The sequence below is a fragment of the Microcaecilia unicolor genome, chromosome 11 (assembly GCF_901765095.1).
Source record: "Microcaecilia unicolor chromosome 11, aMicUni1.1, whole genome shotgun sequence".
Taxonomy (NCBI): Eukaryota; Metazoa; Chordata; class Amphibia; order Gymnophiona; family Siphonopidae; genus Microcaecilia; species Microcaecilia unicolor.
The window spans coordinates 81918692-81940877 of NC_044041.1; the positions used below are offsets into that span (position 1 = coordinate 81918692).

Consider the following 22186-nt stretch of genomic DNA (forward strand, 5'->3'; position numbering starts at 1 on the left):
GCTGAGAGTGCATTGCTGGAGGCAGTCTAAGTCACGTGCTGTGGTGAATAGGTTAAAATAAGTTCCCTAGAATAGAAAATGATCCTACTGGATAATTTTTTTTGGTTGGTGCTGTAGAATTTGTGTCTTCATAATCACGGTACAGATATTGCAGGTAACTGACATTTTCAACCCTTTCTATCTGAGCCATTGTTTAAAACAAAGTCAGAAAAGAAACACTGTCTGTGACAGCCGGCACCTCAGTGCATGGAATTGGAGAGCTGCACGAGAATGGGGTTAGTGGGAATCCTTCAGTCCCTGCAGGAATCCCATGTGGATCCCCTCCAGGTCCATGGGACTCTTGTGGGGATGGACGCAGGCCCTGCGGGGTTCCCGTGGAAGTGTTGTTAGGCCAACCTACCTATCCTTTCCTTGTGTTTTTAAGCTAGCTTAGCAATTATAGCACTAAAAAATTAATGGATGTAATTAATAGCATTGAAATCCCCATACGCACTGAGAGGGAAAGTTACCAACATGGGCTACTGTTAAGTTGGGTTCTTTTACCACAAGTCGAGTTACTGTTGTACAGAGGACAGGCAGGGATGGAAAAGATTCCAGTGGGGCCGGGTGAAATTTTTGTCCCCGTGCAACTCTTGAATGATTCCATGTACAGAAGCAGGGAAGGAAGCATATTGTGCATTCCTTATCATCCCAATAGACTAGCCCAAATGCTTGGGTTTGTGCTGTCCTGCCAGTAGGTAGAGACTAAACTGCTGAGCTGTGATGTCATCACTTAAGAATCCTGTGCAACCCCCTGGCCAGTTATCATTTCTCAGTGTTCAGCAGGTGGTAAGCTTCATCTGGTAGTCTGGTAGGACTTTTTCTGTTTCCTTGGTCAGCCATATGTTTAAAAAAATTTAGATATGTATCACCTGGGGTATCAGGTTCCCCCAGAGCCTTTTGTATGATCAGAGATTTAACTCTACTTCTATTTCTTTACCTTTAATGCCTTTGCTGCGTCTCCTAATGTAGCTGTTAGTGGCCCAAGTTGGGAAGGTAGAAGTTCAAGATGATAGGCCTCTGGAGCGAAGGAAGAACTAGATTTAGTTTGGGCTAGAGGAAGACATCCTCTAGGAGAAGAATGAAGTTTCACTGGGAGAGGATACGCCTCTCCCCCCCCCCTTACCTTTTCCTCTTGAGAGATTGAGTTTTTCCCCCTTTTTAACTTCATGTTCTCTATCATAATTTGTATTGTAAACCACCTAGATGGTTTGCCTCTCAGATGGTATATCAAATAAAGTTGACTTTGACCATGACCTTGTTAGGAGGAATTGATTACTTTAGTTTCCCACATTTTGTCCACTCTTAAGATTTTGGTAGCTAAGCCCTGTTTTGGTTGGTATCAGAAAGCCTTCCAAAGTATTCCCTATACTTCAGTTGATAAATGTTATTTTTGTAGAATGGAAGGTTCCAGATGCCAGTTTTGTGTTAAGCAGTCTATGGCTTGGCTTTACCCAGGATGGAGTATCTTTTGAAGTCTCTGGTCAGATCAATGGATAGAAAAAGCTACACGTTTGTCAGCAGGGGTGATCCAGATTCTACCTTTTTTAATTTGGGCACAACCTACTTGGTGGATGCTTCATATGATCTGAGCTTGGGTAAAAAAATACAGCTCTCCTTGTAATTGCTCAGCGAAATCTCTGGCTTGGAAAGTGGTCTGCAGATGTTACTTCTAAAACACATCTCAGAAAATGTGCCTCAGTAAACCTTTTATACTTAAACAGTTTTTATTGACAATAAAACATAGAAATTATAAAGGAAAATGAGTAATAAGATTTTTTTTCTCTTTTACAACATATAACCTCTCCACTCCCCTCCCATCCCATCCAGTCTATCTTCCCTCCACCCCCGTCCCCTCAGAGTGCTACAGCCAAAACAGAACAGAGCCTGGCAGGGCCTTCCACAATATATAAACTATGCAGAGAACCTGTGGTTTTGTGCCCTCCATAAGTCAATCATAGCGAGGGTGACAAAAGAAGGAGCAGAAGATGATGTCCAAGAAATAGGTTTATTATGGCATCCAAGATGCGACATGAGCCGTGTTTTGGCCTGAAAAGGACTTCTTCAGGAGTTTTTTGTTGGATGTGAGGTGGTGCTTAGCTTATCTTTATGAAATGCACGTGGTGTCTAATGCCTTACTGCTTCCTATTAGTAATAAAATGTTGAAACGCTTGAACTCTACGGAGTGCAAATGAAGAAGCAGTAAGGCATTAGACACCACGTGCTTTTCATAAAGGTCAGCTAAGCACCACCTCACATCCAACAGACTCCTGAGGCCAAAACACGGCTCATGTCTTGAATTGTAAAGTGTTCAATACCAAACTGCGTCCACAAGGATGTAGAGTCTGCAAATAGTGGGACCTCTTAAGGATTTATTTAATAGATCTTTAGAGATGGAAGATACTCCTCTGGATTGGAGACTAGCTGATGTGGTCCCTCTTCACAAAAGTGGGGACAGGGAAGAAGTGGGAAACTACAGGCCTGTAAACTTCGCATCGGTGGTAGGAAAAATAATGGAGTCACTGCTGAAGGAAAGGATAATTAACTTTCTAGAAGCCAGTGGATTGCAGGATCCAGAACTGGATAAAGGACGTGTGCTAGATGTAATCTACTTGGATTTCAGCAAAGCCTTTGATAGGTTCTCTCACAGAAGACTTGTGAATAAGCTGAGAGGGCTGAACTTTGGACCCAAAGTGGTGAAATGGATTGGAAACTGGTTGGCCGACAGGCAACAGAGGGTGATGGTAAATGGAATTCACTCAGAAGAAAGGAAAGTGAGCAGTGAAGTACCTCGGGTCGGTACTGGGGCTGATTCTGTTTAATATATTTGTGAGAGACATTGCTGGTAAATTAGAAAAACTTCGCCTTTTTGTAGATGACACGAAGATAGCCAATAGGGTGGATACACTGGAGGGTGTAGAAACCATGAGAAGGGAGCTCCAAACGTTGGAAGAATGGTCAGGGGTCTAGCAGTTAACATTTAATGCTAAGATGTGCAGAGTGATGCACTTGGGGTGCAAAAATCCAAAAGTGATGTACCAGATAGGAGGGGAGAGATTGGTAAACTCGGCTCAGGAGAGGAACCTTGGGGTGATGGTGTCTGGAGTATTGTGTTTAGTTTTGGAGGCTGTATCTTGCTAAACACGTAAAAAGGCTGGAAACAGTTCAGAGAAAAACAACAAAAATGGTATGCGGTTTGCGTAGCAAGACATATGAGGTGAGACTTGATGACCTAAACATATGTATACCCTGGAGGAAAGGAGAACCAGAGTAATATGATACAGACGTTCAAATATTTGAAAGGTATTAATCTGCAAACCAACCACTTCCAGAAACGGGGAAGGTGGTAAAACTAGAGGACATGAGGTTGAAGGGGGGCCAACTCAGGAATAATGTCAGGAAGTATTTTTTCACCGAGAGGGTGGTGGATACTTGGAATGCTCTTCCGCGGCAGGTGGTGGAGATGAAAACTATAACGGAATTTTAAAAATACATGGGATAAACATGCAGGAATCCTGTTTAGAAGGAATTTATCCAAAGAAACTTAGTGGAAACTAGGTGGCAACACTGGTAATTGGGAAACAAAACCAGCGCTAGGCAGACTTCTACAGTATGTGCCCTGAAAATATCATGATCAAATCAAGATCAGATATACATATGTTGTATCACCTCATACCTTTATGTAATGAGTTTATCTACTCAGGCAGAGTAGATGGACCATGCAGGTCTTTATCTGCAGTCATCTACTATGTTACTGTGTAGAAGAGAGAACAGGATGATGTTCAATTTATTTTGCAGTTCCAAAGAAAGAAGGTACCTTTCGTCTGATTCTCAGTTTCAAAGCAGTCAAATTTATCAAGGTTCCAATTTTTCAAATGGAAACTAAGATCGATGATTGATTGTGGCATTGCAGCAAGAAGAGATTTTTTAGATTTAACAGAAGCTTATTTATTTTATGTATTTCCAGAACTTTCAAATCGCTCTGACTAGCAGAGCAGAGCTGTGTACAGGCTAAAATAAAGAAACAAAAGGTTCGTAATTAAAATGTAGGAAAGTAACACACTCGCACAAAAGAAAAACTAACTAGGAGAGAAAAGGTAAAGGTGGACAAGAAAAGATCGAATAAGGGTAGGGTAAAAAGGATAGTGTAGTAGGTGCGTATCAATTAGACAATCTCACCAAATGCCTGTTGAAAGATCCAGGTTTTTAAGTCTGTTTTAAAACTTTTAAAAGAGCTATTACTGCTTAAGGTGAGGGATAAGTTGTTCCAAGTATGTGGGGGGGGGGGAGAAAGAAAAATGCTCTGTTGTGTGTAGATTCTAGGTAAGCTAACTTTGAAATGGGCCATATTTATGTATTTACTTACAGTAATTTGATATACCACCTTAACTAACATGTAGACGTAGGTAGTTTACAATTCTAATCTAATATAATAAAACGCACCGTGAACGTTCTAATGAGGACAACGTTCTGTGAAGCCATCTGACGTCACTGAAGCTGTAGGGTTCGTGGATTCGTGGTGTGAAGCCTCCCTTCAAGCCAGCCAGCCAGCCGTCTCTGCCCCGCCCTCGCGACAAAACAAACAAATCCGGAAGCGAAACGTCAGGGAAGGAGGCGGCGCTCCCGACGTCTAGCCTTCCCTTCGCTGTGTTCCGCCTTCAAATAAGGCGGAACACAGCGAAGGGAAAGCTACACGTTGGGAGCGCCGCCTCCTTCCCTGACGCTTCGCTGCCGGAAACGCCACAGAGGTAAATTGAAAAAGAAGAAAAAAAAAACCAAAACGATGCATGGATGCAAAGGGGGGGGGGGGGGGACATGGATGCGAAGGGGGGGAGGAGAAGAGGGCGGGCCAGGCTGGGACATGGGATAGAGAGGAGCATGGATGCGAGGGGGGGGGGTCATGGAAGGGAGAGAGGGGACTTGCTGGAAAAGGATGAATGGAGGCGGCAGGGGACAGAGGAGCATGGATGGGCATGGATTGGGAGGGCAGGGCTCAGGGAGAGAGGGGAATTGCTGGAAAGGGATGAATGGAGGGGGCAGGGGACAGAGGAGCATGGATAGGCATGGATTGGAAGGGCAGGACTCAGGGAGAGGGGAATTGCTGGATAGGGATGAATGGAGGGGACAGATGGGCATGGATGGATATGGATTGCAGGGCAGGCCTCAGGGAGAGAGGGGAATTGCTGGATAGGGATGAATGGAGGGGCCAGGTGACAAAGGAGCATGGATGGGCATGGATTGGAAGGGCAGGACTCAGGGAGAGGGGAATTGCTGGATAGGGATGAATGGAGGGGACAGATGGGCATGGATGGATATGGATTGCAGGGCAGGCCTCAGGCAGAGAGGGGAATTACTGGAAAGGGATGAATGGAGGGGGCAGGGGACAGAGGAGCATGGATGGGCATGGATTGGAAGGGCAGGACTCAGGGAGAGGGGAATTGCTGGATAGGGATGAATATAGGAGACAGATGGGCATGGATGGATATGGATTGCAGGGCAGGCCTCAGGGAGAGAGGGCAATTGCTGGATAGGGATGAATGGAGGGGCCAGGTGACAAAGGAGCATGGATGGTCATGGATTGGAAGGGCAGGACTCAGGGAGAGGGGAAATGCTGGATAGGGATGAATGGAGGGAACAGATGGGCATGGATGGATATGGATTGCAGGGCAGGCCTCAGGCAGAGAGGGAAAATGCTGGATAGGGATGAATGGAGGGGGCAGGTGACAGAGAAACATGGATGGCCATGGATTGGGAGGGCAGGGCTCAGGGAGAGAGGAGAATTGCTGGAAAGGGATGAATGGAGGGGGCAGGGGACAGAGGAGCATGGATGGGCATTGATTGGGAGGGCAGGGCTCAGGGAGAGAGGGGAATTGCTGGAAAAGGATGAATGGAGGGGCCAGGGGACAGATGGCCATGGATTGGGAGGGCACGGCTCACACTCTCTCTCTGATATACAATGTCTTTCTGACTCTCACTCTCACACACTCTGTCTCACACTGTATCACATTCACTCTCTATGTGCCACACAGTCACTCACACACTCGCTTGGTCTCATACACTCACTCAAACAGAGAATCTGTGTCTCACACACACTCTCTCTCTCGCCCACACACACACACTCTCTCTCACACTGTGTCTCACATACACACTTGCACACACTCTCATTCTCACACACACACTCTCTCACAAACACACTCACACCCAGACTCACTCTCTCTCACACACACTCACACTTTCACTCTGACTCTCAAACAGTCACTCTCACATACACACTCCGAGAAAACCTTGCTAGCGCCCGTTTCATTTGTGTCAGAAACGGGCCTTTTTTACTAGTACAATAATAAAAATAAGAACATGGCATTCTTTCGCCCGGGGTCCTGACTCCGAAACTGTCCAACGTCGTTTGCCTCAAGATTGGAGTCGACGTCGGCACCATGAAGGTAGGGGCCTGCGTTTTCCCCTTTCCCTTTCCCATTTTTAAAATCGGAAAGAGAACTTCTGCCTACTTCGACGGGTTTGACTCCTTCGGGAACTGAGCGCAGCGCTGAGGGAGTGACGTTGAGTCCTCCCGATTCCACACACCCCCCCCCCCCCCCCTCCACAACCCGGAAGTGTGATGGTGCCGGCAGGACCACAGCAGCTGGGGAATGCAGCCTTGCTGTTTGCGGAAGGAGGATCTTTCGGTGCACAGACTCCTGTGAAGGAAACAACGAGTCGGGGACAGACGCTGGTCGCTGCCCCTGGAATCCAGGATCTACCTTCCGAGGATATTGGAGGTATGGAGAGACCAATGAGGGTGACAATGGAGACATTGTGGGAAGCAATCCAGGGGGTGAACAAGACATTACTTCAGATGAATGTCTATCTTACTGGCGAAATTAAGGACTTAAAACAATCTTGCCAAACACTGACTAAAGATGTTCAAGAACATAGAGGGCAAATTGAGGTGATTGAAAATGAAGTCAAACAATTAAAGAATTTAACAACTACTTTGATTAAAGATAAAGAAACCCAAGAGAGAAAAATAGAATATTTGGAGAATAATGGGAGGAGAAACAACCTGCGGTTCTTGAATTTTCCCAAGTCACCTTTAATTTCAGCGGTGGATATGCTCAAGAAGTACTTTAGTGAAATATTGGGGATTCCTATGGAGGGATATCCCCCTATAACGAGGACCCAATATATTTCAGGGATAGTGAAACAATTGAATGAACAACCACAGGTAACCCCAAGTTTAAATTTGACTGAGTTTCTTGAAAACTCTCTGGAGCTTGTAACAGAGAGAACCACGCTGATTGCATCATTTGCTCTTGAACTTGATAGAAATAATATTTTAAGACTCTACTTTCGCCATTTAAACGAAATGTTTTGGGGACAAAAAGTTCAAATTTTTCCTGATATGGCAAGAAGTACACAGAAAAGGAGGAAAGAATTTCTCTCTTATAGATCTAGAGTTGTTAAATTGGGTGCTACTTTCTTGCTAAAGTTTCCCTGTAAATGCTTTGTAACTTTTGAAATGAATAATTACATATTTTTTCCCCTTTGAAATTGTTAGAATTTATCTCATCTAAAGAAAATGTTAAGTCGCCAACTGTTTTGCCTCCCTAATTACAGTGCTGTAACGTCGGCTGTAGACATCCGTAGCCCCTCCCGTTTTAATTTTTGATTTACTATATAGATTTAAATTTCCTAGTGTCTTGATCCACCTATTGGGGACAAATGTAAATTCTTTTTTCCTTTATAATTTAACTTGTTTAGGTTATAGTAATTTGATTGCCTTTACTTGATTGCTGATATTTCATGTTTATATTATTGGATGTAAACAAAAAATTTATAAATAAAGAAATTTAAAAAAAAATAAGAACAAGAAAGGAACTACAATGTTCTGATAGGAAAGTAGTCAACACCCAGAATACCGCAGCTAGGCTTATTTTTGGAAAAACAAAATATGAAAGTGCAAAACCACTAAGAAACTACATTGGCTTCCACTTAAAGAACGTACTACATTCAAGATCTGCACGATTGTTCATAAAATCATACACGGAGGTGCCCCATCGTACATGATGGACCTCATTGACATGCCACCCAGAAATGCTAAAAGATCTGCCCGAAGATTTCTTAATCTACACTTCCCCAGCTGTGAAGGAGTAAAATACAAACTAACACACGCGACCAGCTTTTCCTACATAAGTACGCAGTTGTGGAATGCACTCCCAACTCACTTGAAATCAATCAACGAATTAAGCAACTTCCGCAAATCTCTGAAAACCTACCTCTTTAACAAGGCTTACCAGGAGAACCCATAACTAACTATGACACAACTCCTATCTACCTTTATTCAGAAAGTATATTTCTATAACTGCTTGACCAGATCCTCTTGTTTTCCTTGACTTCTGTTTAACATTCTGTACCCTAGTATGGTGATGCCATAACAGGTCTCTGTAAGCCACATTGAGCCTGCAAATAGGTGGGAAATGGTGGGATACAAGTGCAATAAATAAATAAATAAACACACATACAAATAGAGCCAATATATATCCATACAGGGATAAAGAAAGGGGAGATGGTAGCGCTATAGAAATGATTTGTAGTAGTAAGGTAAGGAAAGAGAGGGGGTGGGTTTGAACCAACAGCAATAATCTACAAGTGACTAACTTGGAAGATTAAAAGCCTGATGGAATAACCAGGCCTTTAACACAGACTTAAACCTTTTGAAAGACAGTTCTGCACGGATGTCCTGAGGAAGAGAATTCCAATAGGCAGGGGCTGTGAAGAAGAAGGCACAGTGTCTAGTGGATTCTAAACTGGCTTGTTTGGGATGCGGCAAAACTAAACAATAGTCATTGAGTGATCATAACAGACGAATGGGTGAATATGGGATGGTAAGATTAGCCAGGTAATGAGGAAATCCCAACCAGAAAGCCTTAAAATTAAGGGTAAGAAGTTTATGAACGATTTGTTGCTCTATTGGAAGCCATTGATATTTTTGAAGTAAATGTGAAACATTTTCCGTTCTTTTAGCATGGCAAAGTTTAATTTCGGTATTTTGCAATGTTTGGAGACACTTTAAAGACGATCCTAAGTGTATTATGTTACAGGAGTTGTTGGAGAATAAAGAAACCTGACTTGCATGATTGAGAAATTTGCGCATAGAATGTGAATACCAAGATTAAAGTAACACTTGTATATCTAAAGGATACTGGAGTGATAGAGTTGCCAAAGAGACTTAAAGGGGTGTTTGGGGTTGAACAACCCCCGGAGAACCAGCACGTGACTGTCTTTTCTTTATTTATATGACCTGAGAGCCATTTATTAACTGCCTCTAGGCAGTCCTGAAGTGGACGTATTGAGGGTGAAAACAGATTAGTTGGGAAGAGTAAAAGAATAGCATTGGCGTAAAAGTAGAAGCAAATTTCAAATGACTGTATAAGAGTTGTTGGTGAACTAATGAACAGGTTAAAAAGAAGAGGACAAAGGACACAACCCTGAGAGACTCAATAGGTCAAAGGCCGAGGAGAAGCAGAAAGGGAAGGGGTAACTACCTGGTAAGAACATCTAGTAAGAAATTAAGACAGAGCCTGATAATCCAAGTGAAGCAAGATGAGAAAGTAAGAGAGAGTGGTTCAGTAAGTCAAATGTGGATGATAGGTCAAGAGAAATTACTAAGACGTGTTAAGTTTGTCAGACAGTGAATTTCACTGATGAGTGCCATGAGGACAGTCTCAGTACTACAATGAGCAGTGAAACCCGATTGTTTAGGGTGTAGGGCCAGGGACTTATCAATAAAAGAGAAGAGTTGGACATAATTTTTTCTAGTACTTTAGAAAGGAAACACAGGACGATAATGAGCTGAGGACTGAGAATCAAGGGTAGGTTTCTTTAAGAATAGGTCGAACAACCGCTTCTTTCAAGGAAAGAGGAACTTGGCCCCAAGAGAGGCTGTTATTAATAAAAGCATCTTAGGAAGTAGTTGCAAATCAGGGAGTTTAAGCCAAGCTGAAGGAACAGTGTCAAGGGCAAAAGTGGTACTAGGCATTGTGGAGAGCGTCTTGGTGAGTAAAACCGGGGTTTGCAATTGAAATTAGGACCATGAGGAGGAACCAGATAATGGAGCCATGGGAAATGATGGTAATGGGGAAATGATGGTAATGGGGAAAAGGCATCATGGGGAGACTGAGAAACTAAACTGTTTCTCTCAGAGGGACTGGGCAGAATAGTCAAGTCAGTGGTGGGTAGTGAACTATCTGTACCTGGTTGAGGGACACCTCGCTAGTGCTGGAATTTTCCCACAGATCTCTGGGCGGTCATCGGTGCTTCCCCGATTGATGTTGCAGCTCAGATGAAGGCTACAATCCTGTGGTAATGTATGTATACTGCTGGAATTTTCCCACAGATCTCTGGGCGGTCATCGGTGCTTCCCCGATTGACGTTGCAGCTCAGATGAAGGCTACAATCCTGTGGTGATGTATGTATACTGCATAAGAGTGTTATGTAATATGTGGGTGCCTATTGATGTATGTATACTGCATAAGAGTGTTATGTAATATGTGGGTGCCTATTGATGTGTGAACTGCATAAGAGTGTTATGTAATATGTGGGTGCCTATTGATATGTGAATAAACAATCTTTAAAGCAATATCCGAACCCTTGATTTGCTACACTTTGGCAGTAAAGTATTGTGATAATTACTTCACAGTGGGGGAACAAGTCCTATTAGCAGTAGGAGGAGTAGCCTAGTGGTTAGTGCAGTGGACTTTGATTCTGGGGAACTGAGTTTGATTCCCACTGCAGCTCCTTGTGACTCTGGGCAAGTCACTTAACCCTCCATTGCCCTTGGTAAAAAATAAGTACCTGAATATATGTAAACTGCTTTGAATGTAGTTGCAAAAACCTCAGAAAGGCGGTATATCAAGTCCCATTTCCCTAGTTGTGGAAAGGATGTCAGATCTTGAAAGACAGAGAAGCTCTCCCTAGTAGGATTTAGTGATCTCTTAATGCAAGCAGAAAAGAAGAAAGTTTTAGATTTCTTCAACTAGTTATTATAGGTTTTAAGCTCACTCTTAAAGGCCAAAATATTAGCAAGGGAGCTAGACTTAAGCCATTTCTCTCAGCCTGATGCATACATCTTTTTTGTTCTTAGTCCAGGATGGAACCAGGGTTTCTATTAGAAGAAGGAAGTTTAGTAAGGGTCAAAGGAGCAATTTGGTCCAGAGCAGAAGAGAGTGTAGCAGGAAAAGTGGAAGCCTGATTGTTCAAGGTTAAAGATTCAAAATCTGAAGGGAAGGAAAACATGATGGGAGAAAGGGTAGCTGGATCAACCCGAGACAGATGTCTAGACCATTTTTTTGTTGAGGAAGGAGTAAGGGAAGGTAACGAAAACGGCAGAGAAAATCAAATTAGTGAGTGGTCAAACCAAGGGACTACTAGAGAAGACAGTGAACTAGGTCTGAACACGGAATCCAATGGGGAGATAATGGGGTCTAAGGTGTGCTTGCCTTGGAGTGATGGAAAAGTAATCCACTGTGTGAGGTTAAGATCAAAGAGGAGAGTCTGAAAAGTTCTTGAACGGGGATGTGAAGGGGCATACAAATGAATATTAAAATCTCCCAGGAAGATCACATGAGGATAGCGGACAGTAGCCTCAGAAATTGTTTGGAAACATAAGTCCCATTGCAACCAACCAATGGTCATTTATTTATTGTCCTAGTAGGGCAATACGGAATAATTAAGCAAGAAAAATAAACAGGAGCACCAGTTCGAAGAACCTTGAAAGTGAGTAATGTGGAGAAATATGGTCAGTGATGAGCCTTCCATAGTAACCTAATTGCTATGTTTTGTAACGTTTATAATTTCCACAGTGTAGCATATGGTAGACCAGCATAGATAATATTGCAGTAGTCGAGGCGTGAAGTAACAAAAGCAAGAATTAATGCATGGAAACTGGAAGTATCAAAGAGATGGCTCTAAGTTGATAGAATACCAAAACACTGCTCTTTGTTAGATGTGAAATTTGTGGAAGAAAAGAAAGAGAGGACTTCCCTGTAAGGAATTCTCATTACCTGAGGTTCACAATACTTACGGTGTTTTCAGTTTTATGCTGTACTTTTTGGACGGGCCATGGCATCACATATATTTATAAAGCTGGTGGTGGTGGTGGCATCTGCCTCAGACAAAGAGGAAATTATGATTCACTCTTATTGAGACAACTAATAACAAAAATCTGTTCCAAGAAAGTACTTACGGTGTTTTCAGTTTTATGCTGTACTTTTTGGACTGGCCATGGCATCACATATATTTATAAAGCTGGTGGTGGTGGTGGCAGCTGCCTTAGACAAAGAGGAAATTATGATTCACTCTTATTGAGACAACTAATAACAAAAATCTGTTCCAAAAAAGTGAAACAGTTGCATGGCGAGTGGTGCACTCATTACAAGAGTTGGGATGGGTTATCAAGAACAACCTTACCCTGTCCCGAAGGGTGGATTATTTAGGAGCAAAGTTCAGTACTCTCCTAAGCAACCCACCACCCCCCCCCCCCCCCCCCCCCCCCATCAGAAACTTCCTCACTTTTCACACTTCAAGTTTTGGTATCAAGAATGCAACTTTAAGAGTTAGTGCCGTGGGCCAGGATGCACATAAGACCTTTAGAAAGGTCTCTACTCTCTCGATGGTCTCCACAGAGTCGAGAGTTCCAACTTAGTACCGGAGATCAGACAGAGTCTTGATTGGTGACTATACACCAACAATCTGTCCAAAAGAAAGGGTTTAGAAAACCTCTACTCGGATTCTTGAAATGATGGATGTAAGTCTCACAAGTCGGGTCACATTGTCTCGACAAATGGGCACAAGGTTGATGGTCCTTGGTGGAAGCTCAGTGATGGATTAATCATCTGGAAGCACAGGCAATCCACTTAGCTGTCCTGGAGTTTCATCAGCTACTTCAAACAAAGTAGTAAGAATTCTCTTTGACAACTTGGCAGTAGCCTGTGTCAACGAGCAAGAAATCTGCAAGTGGCAGAAGAGGTACAGATGTTGATGGATTGGGCGGAGGAGAATCTAAAAGACATTTTGGTTGAACATGTGGCTGAAACCCAAAATATCTGGGCAGATTCCTTCAGCCAGAATTCTATGGGTCCAGAAGAATGGAGTCTAGTGGAGAATGCTTTCTTGGGAGAGGTACACCTTTGGGCTTATCTGATCATGGACGATGGCCAAGCCCAGAATGCAAAGGTTCCAGCATTTTTCAGTCAGAGAAAGGCCTGGAAGTCAAAAGGAATAAATACCTTAATTCAACCATGGTTTTGGTTGAGTCTTTATGTATTTTCGCTGCTCATTGGCAAAGAATTCAAAAGATAGAGGAGCTCCAAGGCCCAGTAGAATTAATTGCTCTGGATTGACCAAGAAGATTCTGGTAAGGGGACTTGATGCATCTGAAAGTAGAGGATCCTCTGTCTCTAGCAAGGAGGTAGTGTCTGTTGGTTCAAGGCCCAATCAGCATTCTGGTTGCGTCTCAGTTTTGCCTTGTGGCTCAGTGGCATAGCTACGGGTAGGCCTCAGTGGACATAGGCCCACCCATTCTTGCCTCAGGCCCACCCAGACTTTATACTCTCTTTTGTCCACTGACAGGACAGCATCTGCCTGTCTCTCTCTGAACCCCGCCCCCCCAGTCTACCTTTAAGTCATCACCAGCAGCAATTCCTGTAGGCAATCTGTGCTGTCCCTGCAGGCTTCCCTCTACTATAGCCCGCCCTCGATGACATCACTTCCTGTTTCTTCACTGGTGAGAACGCGGTAGAGGGAAGCCTGCAGGGCCTGAGCAGGTTGCCTACAGGAATCACTGCCAGCATTAGCTCAGAGGTAGACCAAGGGGAGGGGTTTATGAGAGAGTTGGGTCAATGGTGAGGGTGAAAGAGGATCAGATTGCAGGTGGAGGGGAAGAAAGATGACTATATAGGAGTAGGGGCAGAAGGGATGGATGGAAAAAACGAGGGAGAGATGGCAGGGGCCAGAGGGAAAGGTTTTTAAAAAAAACTGTATGTATGTACGGTGGTGGGAAGGGCCCACCTGAAATGACAGGTCTGGCTACGCTCCTATTATGGCTTGGCTCTTGAGAAGGTGAAGTTAAAGAAGAAAAGCTATTCAAGTAAAGTTTATCTTATCGTCATATATAAGGGTTTGGAAGATTTTGGAGAATTGGTGTCAAGATAAGTGTATTTTTCCACTGCACTCTTCTATGCTAGATATTTATATTTCTTGCAAGATGATTTGGACAAGGGACTGGCATTCACATCATTGAAGATACAGCTGGCCGCTTTGTCCTCATTTAGAGGTTTACTAAGGAGAGAGAACTTGGCTTCGCATCCGGACATGGCATGTTTTGTTCTGCGGTGTTAAACTTGTCAGTCTGCTGTCGTTGATTCCCCCTGGGATTTAAACTTGTCTACCTTAGTTCAGCCTCCTTTTGAACATATGGATTCAACAACTTTAATAGATAACATCCTTAAGAACCTTTTTTGGACTTCAGGAATGAAGAGGTTGTGCTTGGACTGGTTCCATCCTTCCGCAAGTGGTGTCATGCTTCCATCTGAATCAAATTCTTTACCTGTTTTTCAGGATCTTAAGTTTTAGGGTAGTGTAGTTTGCCCTGCACAAATTGGTTGTGGGGGTGAAGTACTGAAGAATATAGATGCAATTAGGCAATCAGGTCATTCGTTTTGGAGGAGCCCATAAAGGGGGGAGCAGCATCAAAAATGACAAATCACATGATGGGTTAAAGAGGCTTTTACTTCTGTGTATATTTCCTATGGTCATTTAGTTCTACAAATTTTGAAAACTCATTCAACAATGGGTCAATCTGCTTCTTGGTCAGAACACTCCTTAGTTCCTTCTCATTAAATTTGCAAAGCAACAACTTTGAAATCTATGCATTCTTTTGTCCATAATGATAGATTGGATATTCAAGTTTGAAGTGATATGGCCCTTGAGGCACCCTATTGGCATCAGGGATTTACCCTGGTACGTATTGCTGTGGTGCATCTTGAGCATCTGGACTGGTCTAGTGGGACAATAAGGAAGGGTAAATTAATTCTTACCTGCTAATTGTCTTTCCTTGAGTCTTTCCAGACCAATCCAGAGCCACCCGTGATTCTTAGCATCAGTTTGTTTTTATTTCCTGAAGCATGAAGATTTTGATTTTGGCTAGTTCATTATTCCTGTTGTTTAGTCTGGAGGGCTTTATCCTTCATTAGTGGTTCTCTGATAGTGGTTCATTAGGGAAGATTTTGTCCTTGTATTACCTTTGTTCTTCTTTGTTATGATAAGGGTGATGACAGCATAGCTCAGTAGCTCCCAGTCTGCACCTGCTGGCAGGACAGCACAAACCTAAATGTCTGGACTGGTCTGGAGGGACATGACGAAAAAGATTAGCAGGTAACCGGCACAGGTGAGGCTGGCTCAGGGGAGTGTTCAGAGTCTGGGAGCTGTGGGAGGAGCTTCCTTGGCATTGGGGCATCAAAGGACTGGCAAATAATTAGATCTGGGGGGGGGGGGGGTCTATCAGAATCCAAGCCCTGGGGCTCTTTAGCATCGAGGACGTTCTGATGCCCAAAGGTCTATTAACAGGGGGGATTTTGGAGGTTTAAGATAGAATGGATTATCTAAAATGATGATGATAGATGTGTACAGATAATTGTGAGGGGATCTAATTGTTATAACTGTTGCAAAAAATCTAAGATTGTTTGTTACCATGGATGTCATCAATAAAAATTGTTGAAACAAAAAAAAAAAAAAATGTGGCAGGGCCATCCACGGCACAGAAAAGTGGAGAGCACCGGAGCCAGACAAGCAGCAGCGGACAGGAGTGGGATTCTTTCCTGCCCCCGCAGAGACCACTACACCACCAGGGCGGGTGGCAAGGTAGTAGTTCGCGGGAGAGGGATGGCGGCATTGCTGTGACAGAGTGTGGGGGGGGGGGAGGTAAGCATGGCAGTCTCTGGCACCCCCTGAATATTGGCACTTCCCTGCCATGCATACCCTGTTTACCACGTTCTGCTGGCCCTGTGTAAAAGTACTGCGAGTTATGTAAGCTTATACTGTATGTCTGGAATGTTCAATAAAGATGGAATAAATGGATTAAAAAAAAAAAAAAAGCACCAGTGCTATATAAACCCTGGCTTTTCCTAGTTCTTGGCCTTAACAGTTTACTGGATCAAAAGTCCTACCTCCAGAATTCAATGAATAGTTAAGCTCTGGAACTCATTGCTGGAGGATGTGGTAATAGTGTTATCTGCATTTAAAATGCATTTGGACAAATTCCTGGAAGTCCATAATCTGATATTAAAATAAGAAGTTGAATCCAAAAAAAAATTAGCAGGTAAGAATTAATTTACCCTTTATACCCCCTCCCTAACAAAAAGTAGATGGTAAGCTGTTGCTGCTGGACACAAGGCCGCATTTTGCAATCTCTGCACCTTGCTTCCTGTAGCTTACTTTCAGCTTTACCTTCCCTCCATCCTTCTCTCTGGCTCCTCCTACCTCAGCAATCTGGCACTGTCCTGGGAGGAGAGATAATGGGTGTTCTGTCTGCCAGTGTAGTCTTAGATTAGCTTTGTTTTTCATGAACACCATAAGTGACTACAGTAATGGCTGTAGAGAATTGTGGGCCCCCAAAGTACACATTGCATAGAGAACTTCATGGCACCAGCATGTTCTGGCTACAGTTGAGATAGAAACCTATAGCAAATGTGACCCTTGTTACTTTTTACTCAAGCTATGTATGGTGTGCAGGTTGGACTTCATGCTTCAAGAAAAAAGCATCACAGAGTGGACAAAAATCCAAGCAATAGTCTTAAATGAGACTGATAAACCTGCAGCTGTGCTTTAGAAAGAGGAGTATGTCAGGGTTGTTGAATGATGTCATCTATTTGCATGGCTAACATTATACTGCCTGTAGAAAAGAGCACAATGGTCTGAATCAGACCTTGGAGATTCTCTGTTCCTATCACTAAAACTGCTGTCAGTATCAATACGCTATTGAATTCGACACCCTACATTTGTTAGAAAAATTGTGAATGTTTGTGTGGCATGGAAGCTGCGCTGCAGCCTACTGTGAAGGGATAACCTTTGGTGATGAGGGGAGAGGCAGTCTGAGGATCAACTCACCCTGCCACTTCTTCAGACCTGCTTTGCAAGTGGGTAGAGGACTTTAGTTCCAGTACTCTCATCTGGCATCTTTCATTCTCTTGAATTTTAGTTCAGAAACAGGTGCTTCCTTTTGCAACATTACTTTCAGTTTGGTTTTCACTCCATCCTCCTGCACCCTCAGGGATGAATGAGGTCTGTAAAACGCATGACACACAATAGCTGATGGACTGATGAGTTTAGTGTTTGAACAGCTGCTGAAAGTTTTACATAGAATTCTATTGGGCGGATGATGTCTGTCGCCCTTTCATACCTCTCCGCATTTCATTGTATTTCTGCGTTCACTGGGTATGCAAGAAGCAGCCGCTGGACCACATAAAGGTCTTATGTTGAGAGAATTGTAATGTAACTTATGGATGATGATTTTGGTAACACAGTCCCAGACTGCTTTGTGTGATAGGCAGGTCTGGCAGCTGAGCAAGAGATAAATGGCCTTTGCAGGGTTCTGAAATCTAAAGCCAGAAGAACTTAACACATTAAAGAGGGAAACTAAGGTTTTGTTTTCCATTTATTGCCCCTTACAAAAAAAAAAGAGGGGGAACCCCTCCCCCGCACACACAAAAGCCCTAAATTGGTTTTAGGTGTACAACTGCTTGTACTGTATGAAGTTTCCTTTTTTCTTTTCTTTCCTGTCTTCCTTGCTCACTGCTCTGCTCTCCTGTTGCTGCCTCTCTTCCTACTCCCCTGCACTGCCTCTAACCTCGCTTAGCAGCCTCCAGACGATCGGAGCTGGGTATACTCTCCCCTCCACTATAGCACTCAAGTCCGCCCCGTCTCTGACGAGGAGAATGACACAGTAAGTGTAAGGTCAAAACATTTGCTTGATGTGCACAGAGCTTAGACCCTTCCTTCCCCCTGTCCAAAGACACCAGGCACTAAGCACTATGAGAGAAAGGAAAAGGACCTTCCTATCTGCATGCACCCTTTAGTTTTAGGATTGTGTCCTTGCAGTATGGTTTTCAAAATTATATTGGTGGGTTGCATGCCGCTCTCAGGCTTAGGCTTTGTGCAGATTGGAAACCTGTCACTTCCATTTCATATGTTCCACTGCACTAATTTCTTCCTGGCTTTGTAGAGAAAGCAGCGTCCACCTGCTTTCCCCTTTACTTTCAAACCATTGCACTGCTCAGTTACTGCTAAAACACTGTGAGTGAAAATGAACAATGGATAACCAAGAGCTGATGCAAATAAGATTCATAAGGGAATATTCAAGCCACTGTGAAGACCCTCTCTTCACAACGATGTCACTCAAATGCAGTGTGACAGGGAATGTGGTTTATGAACTGCATTAAATGCTCCTTTCAACGTTTTGTTTTTCGATTAGTTCTAAATGTATTCAAGCTAATTTTCTATCCCATAGGCTATTGGCTTCTGATATGCTTTTCTGTGTATATTAACTTTTCCTCTGCTTCCTCCCTCAGTAATCCCTATGCAGAGCTTGGAGGTACATGAGGTGTGTTGGAAAGTCAATACGTTCCATTTCCTCGACGATGGCTGCCATTCCAGTTTTTTGTTCGTTTCCTAAAACATGCAAGCAACTTGCTGACAAATTGGTATCCTGGCACACTGCAGGACATCAAGCAATCCTTTTCTGAAAAGAGCCAGATGCCTTCCAATATAAAGGCGAAGAAAAGTGTACCGCAAGAGAAATTAAGGACAGCTGAGATGTGTCCCAGCCACCCCTCCTTGTGTGGTTCTGGTTCTTGCACATGTTATACTGTGAACCTTTTTACATTTTGGACCATTTTATTTATTTTTCTCCTGTATCTTTGCACATAGCACAGTTGTGCTTCTGGTTTTGTTTGTTTTTAGTTTTTAATGTCACTGCACTTTTTGGGGTTTCCTGATTAACTATACTTTGTATGCTTGTGTTTTCCTGTAGGTACTTTAAAGACTTAGGCCCTCGTGTGTAAATGGTAGGGGAACGAGAGCTCGGGGCTGTGGTGATGCCTGGTGCAGTATCCAACAAAAACAGACAAATCCATCTACTCAGTGCTCAGATTGCTGTACAAAGAAACTGTCACTTGTCTGTTGGACCTGAGCTGTCAGATGTTGAATGTCATCACCACCATTAAATATGTTTAGCCAGTCCCCCTATTCCAGGACAAGTCGATTTGGCAATAATTCACTGAATAGTTTTACGTTGAAAAGACAAGGCACTATCTAGCTTGTTTTAGAAACGCAGATTGCATTCCATCCAGGATTAGCAAATCCACCAAGGAATTCATACACAAGGTTAATCATCTTGGTGAAGATCAGGAAAAGGTTTTACCCGCATTGTTGGTGTGGATTCATGTTCTGGTTGAAGCGTTACCAATTGGCTATTGCGTATGAGTATGTTCCATTCCTTTGCCTATGCCAAACTGATATGTGATACTGCAAACTCATACTAACATGAGTGCAAAGACTGATTTAGCTTGCTGACCCCTCACAGCTTCTTTTCAAAGGCCAGCCCTCTTCTACATTTCATAATGAGTAGCTTGGGTTCCTATATTGTCACCTTTCCAGCTCAAGCAGTTCGTCACACAATTTGAGGCCTTTTTTTTTTTCTTTTCTTTACTTTTTTTAGAGCTCAGTGTAATAATACTTGATGGGAAAGAGAAGGTACTGTGGAGACATGTTGTGGGGAGTCAGCAAAGGACCGTTTTATATGTCATACAACATCTTGCACTGTTGGTACAGCTGTTCCTGAGCATCAAAGAGTTTAATCTGAGTTTAAAAGCTACATTTGAGTAAATCTTATGTTGAAATCATTGTAATGGCAAAATATTCATCATTTAGAAGACCAAATAGTTGGTCTGAAATGGTCCTGCCAGGCTGAACAGAGCAGTCTATTTTCCTGGATTTTCAACAAGTCAAACAGCAGCGCAGAGAGCATGAACTCTGTGTCTGAACTCTGATGTAACATGTTTATTAGTGTTCAATATGAGCAGCACCATGTTGTGAATAAGTATTACTTCTATATGTATGCATCTAATCTAAACTTAGCAGTATGGAGCATTTTAAGTTCATTTGGCTGACAGCGAGATCAAGAAGACTTATATTCTGACTGCTCAGCAGTGCATGCCTTTGCCAATCCAAATGGGAACCACACATGTTCCCCAAAAGATGAGGAAAACGGTGCTCCTTCCTTGCCAAGGGACCATATGGGGGTTTCACAATTACACTCCTTTAGTTTCAAACATTTCATGTACTTTTTATGCTTTAGAATCAAATATTTTATTTGTAAATATATTTTTTTAATTTAATAGTCTTATCTATTTACTATGTAATGGGGACTGGATAGTTTTTCCATAGGCAGAGAATGGTAGAAAGAGCTGTTGTCTGTTTCTTCAATTAATCTTCATAAAAAGTAATTTTTCTATTCTGTGCCTATGGAGGAAAGTATATTAAGGCTGCCTGTTCAGATATGCTGAGGCCTGCTAAATCTCAAAAGTTCATGTACTACATTTTTTTATGTCAGTGATGCTTTAAAGGGTCTCGTGACATATAAAGACATTAGCACTTAGTTCTGAAAGCAGTGGGTTCAGTTGCTTGAGGAAGGTTGTCGTAAACATCATTCAGCTGTGGTAGTTTAACATATTCTGAAATCTGTATCTTAAACAGAATGTGAGGCATAGTGTCTAGAAAATGGAATTCAGTGGGACTCCATGTGAATACAGGAAATGGGCCTCAGTAGGTGTTAAGTTTAGTCCTTCATTCAGATTAACAGATGGTTTGTATTTTAAGAAATCAGAGATGGTGCAAACCTAGCTTTTATCCATTGTGAAACCTAGGTTTACAGTGCTTCATTTTTTTTTTAATGATCGCACTGTACCTCCATCCCCTCCTTTCAAATGATTCTGGCTCAAGCTACTTCTGGTGGTCCTTCTCAATGTCTGTTTCAGCGTTCAGAACTGGAAGCAGGTAGGATATGGATAAATGAAGCAGCTCACAGAACCACAAAACTGAAACTTCAGTGATTTGTTTTGGGGGTGGGGGGAGGGTGTAAAGAGACAGATGCTTGCTGTAGGTGCAATTTTTCTGAAAAGAAATAATGTGTATAGATTTACTTGGGCATTTCTGTGAAATATTAATGATGGTATTGCAGCTGCTTTTAGAAACCAGGATTTCATGCTTGCTGATAGGGCTGTGGCTCTTAATCTTCCTTACTTGACCTGCTGAATTTGCTCTGTTGTTGAGTTGGGAGAGGAGAGACTTCTGTTACAGCTTCCATGCAACATACAATAATGGTTGTTAGCGATGTATAACTTCTTAAATGCTGTGTTAAGTGGACAATTGCAAGATTTCTTCTTTAGGAAATTGGCAGTAAAACTGATTTGCAATCGGCCCTTTGGTTTGCTGCTGTATTGAGATATATCATTGGGGGGGGGGGGGGGGGTGCTGGAGTTTTCAGTTCTATTAAAACACTAACCAGAAATCTAATGATGTCAGTACTGATGGTCTGTCTGTAAGATCATTAATGCAACTGGTGGGAAGAGCAGATGTTGAGTGTCTGTTTCCATTTTTTTTCCTTTCTTGCTTAATGTTCTACTTGAATTTCATGCACAAATTGCTAAAGGGCATTTTTAAGTTAAGCTTCTTAAGAATAAGTCAAAATAACTGCTTTGCAGAGAGCTGTTCCAGACCCTTTTTGAGAAGTCTGGGAGCTGGCACATTTTCCAGCAGATTTTGGTATTTGCAGGTCCTGCCACTTGGGCAGCAGGCATAGGTTTCAGAAGTCAGCCACCCCAGCTGGTATTGATGCCTTTTGCACTGCTGTGCTGGAATACAAGAAAGCAGGTCACAAGTGAAATGCTTTCCCCAGCGTTCTTCTACCTAAGCCACTAAAGCAGGCAATACTGCCGCCCTTTGTGATACATGGAAAGGGAGACTTTGGCCTAGGTGGATTGTTTTGATTTTTGAAATCTAGATGTTAGGCCTGAGTCTGGATGCAATGTTCAATCAA

The 22186-nt window shown here is 42.8% G+C and overlaps 1 protein-coding gene across 1 annotated transcript in view; it reads left to right on the plus strand.

Annotated features, from left to right (window-relative positions):
- Window positions 1-21609, plus strand: part of PIP5K1C (phosphatidylinositol-4-phosphate 5-kinase type 1 gamma) — a gene marked incomplete at its 5' end in the record, with an annotated part of 125677 nt that extends 104068 nt beyond the window's left edge. Inside the window, one exon of the mRNA XM_030217986.1 lies at window positions 18660-21609. Coding sequence (XP_030073846.1) covers window positions 18660-18662 — 3 coding nt within the window. The remainder of the gene's footprint in view (window positions 1-18659) is intronic.
- Between the last annotated feature and the right edge of the window lie 577 nt (window positions 21610-22186).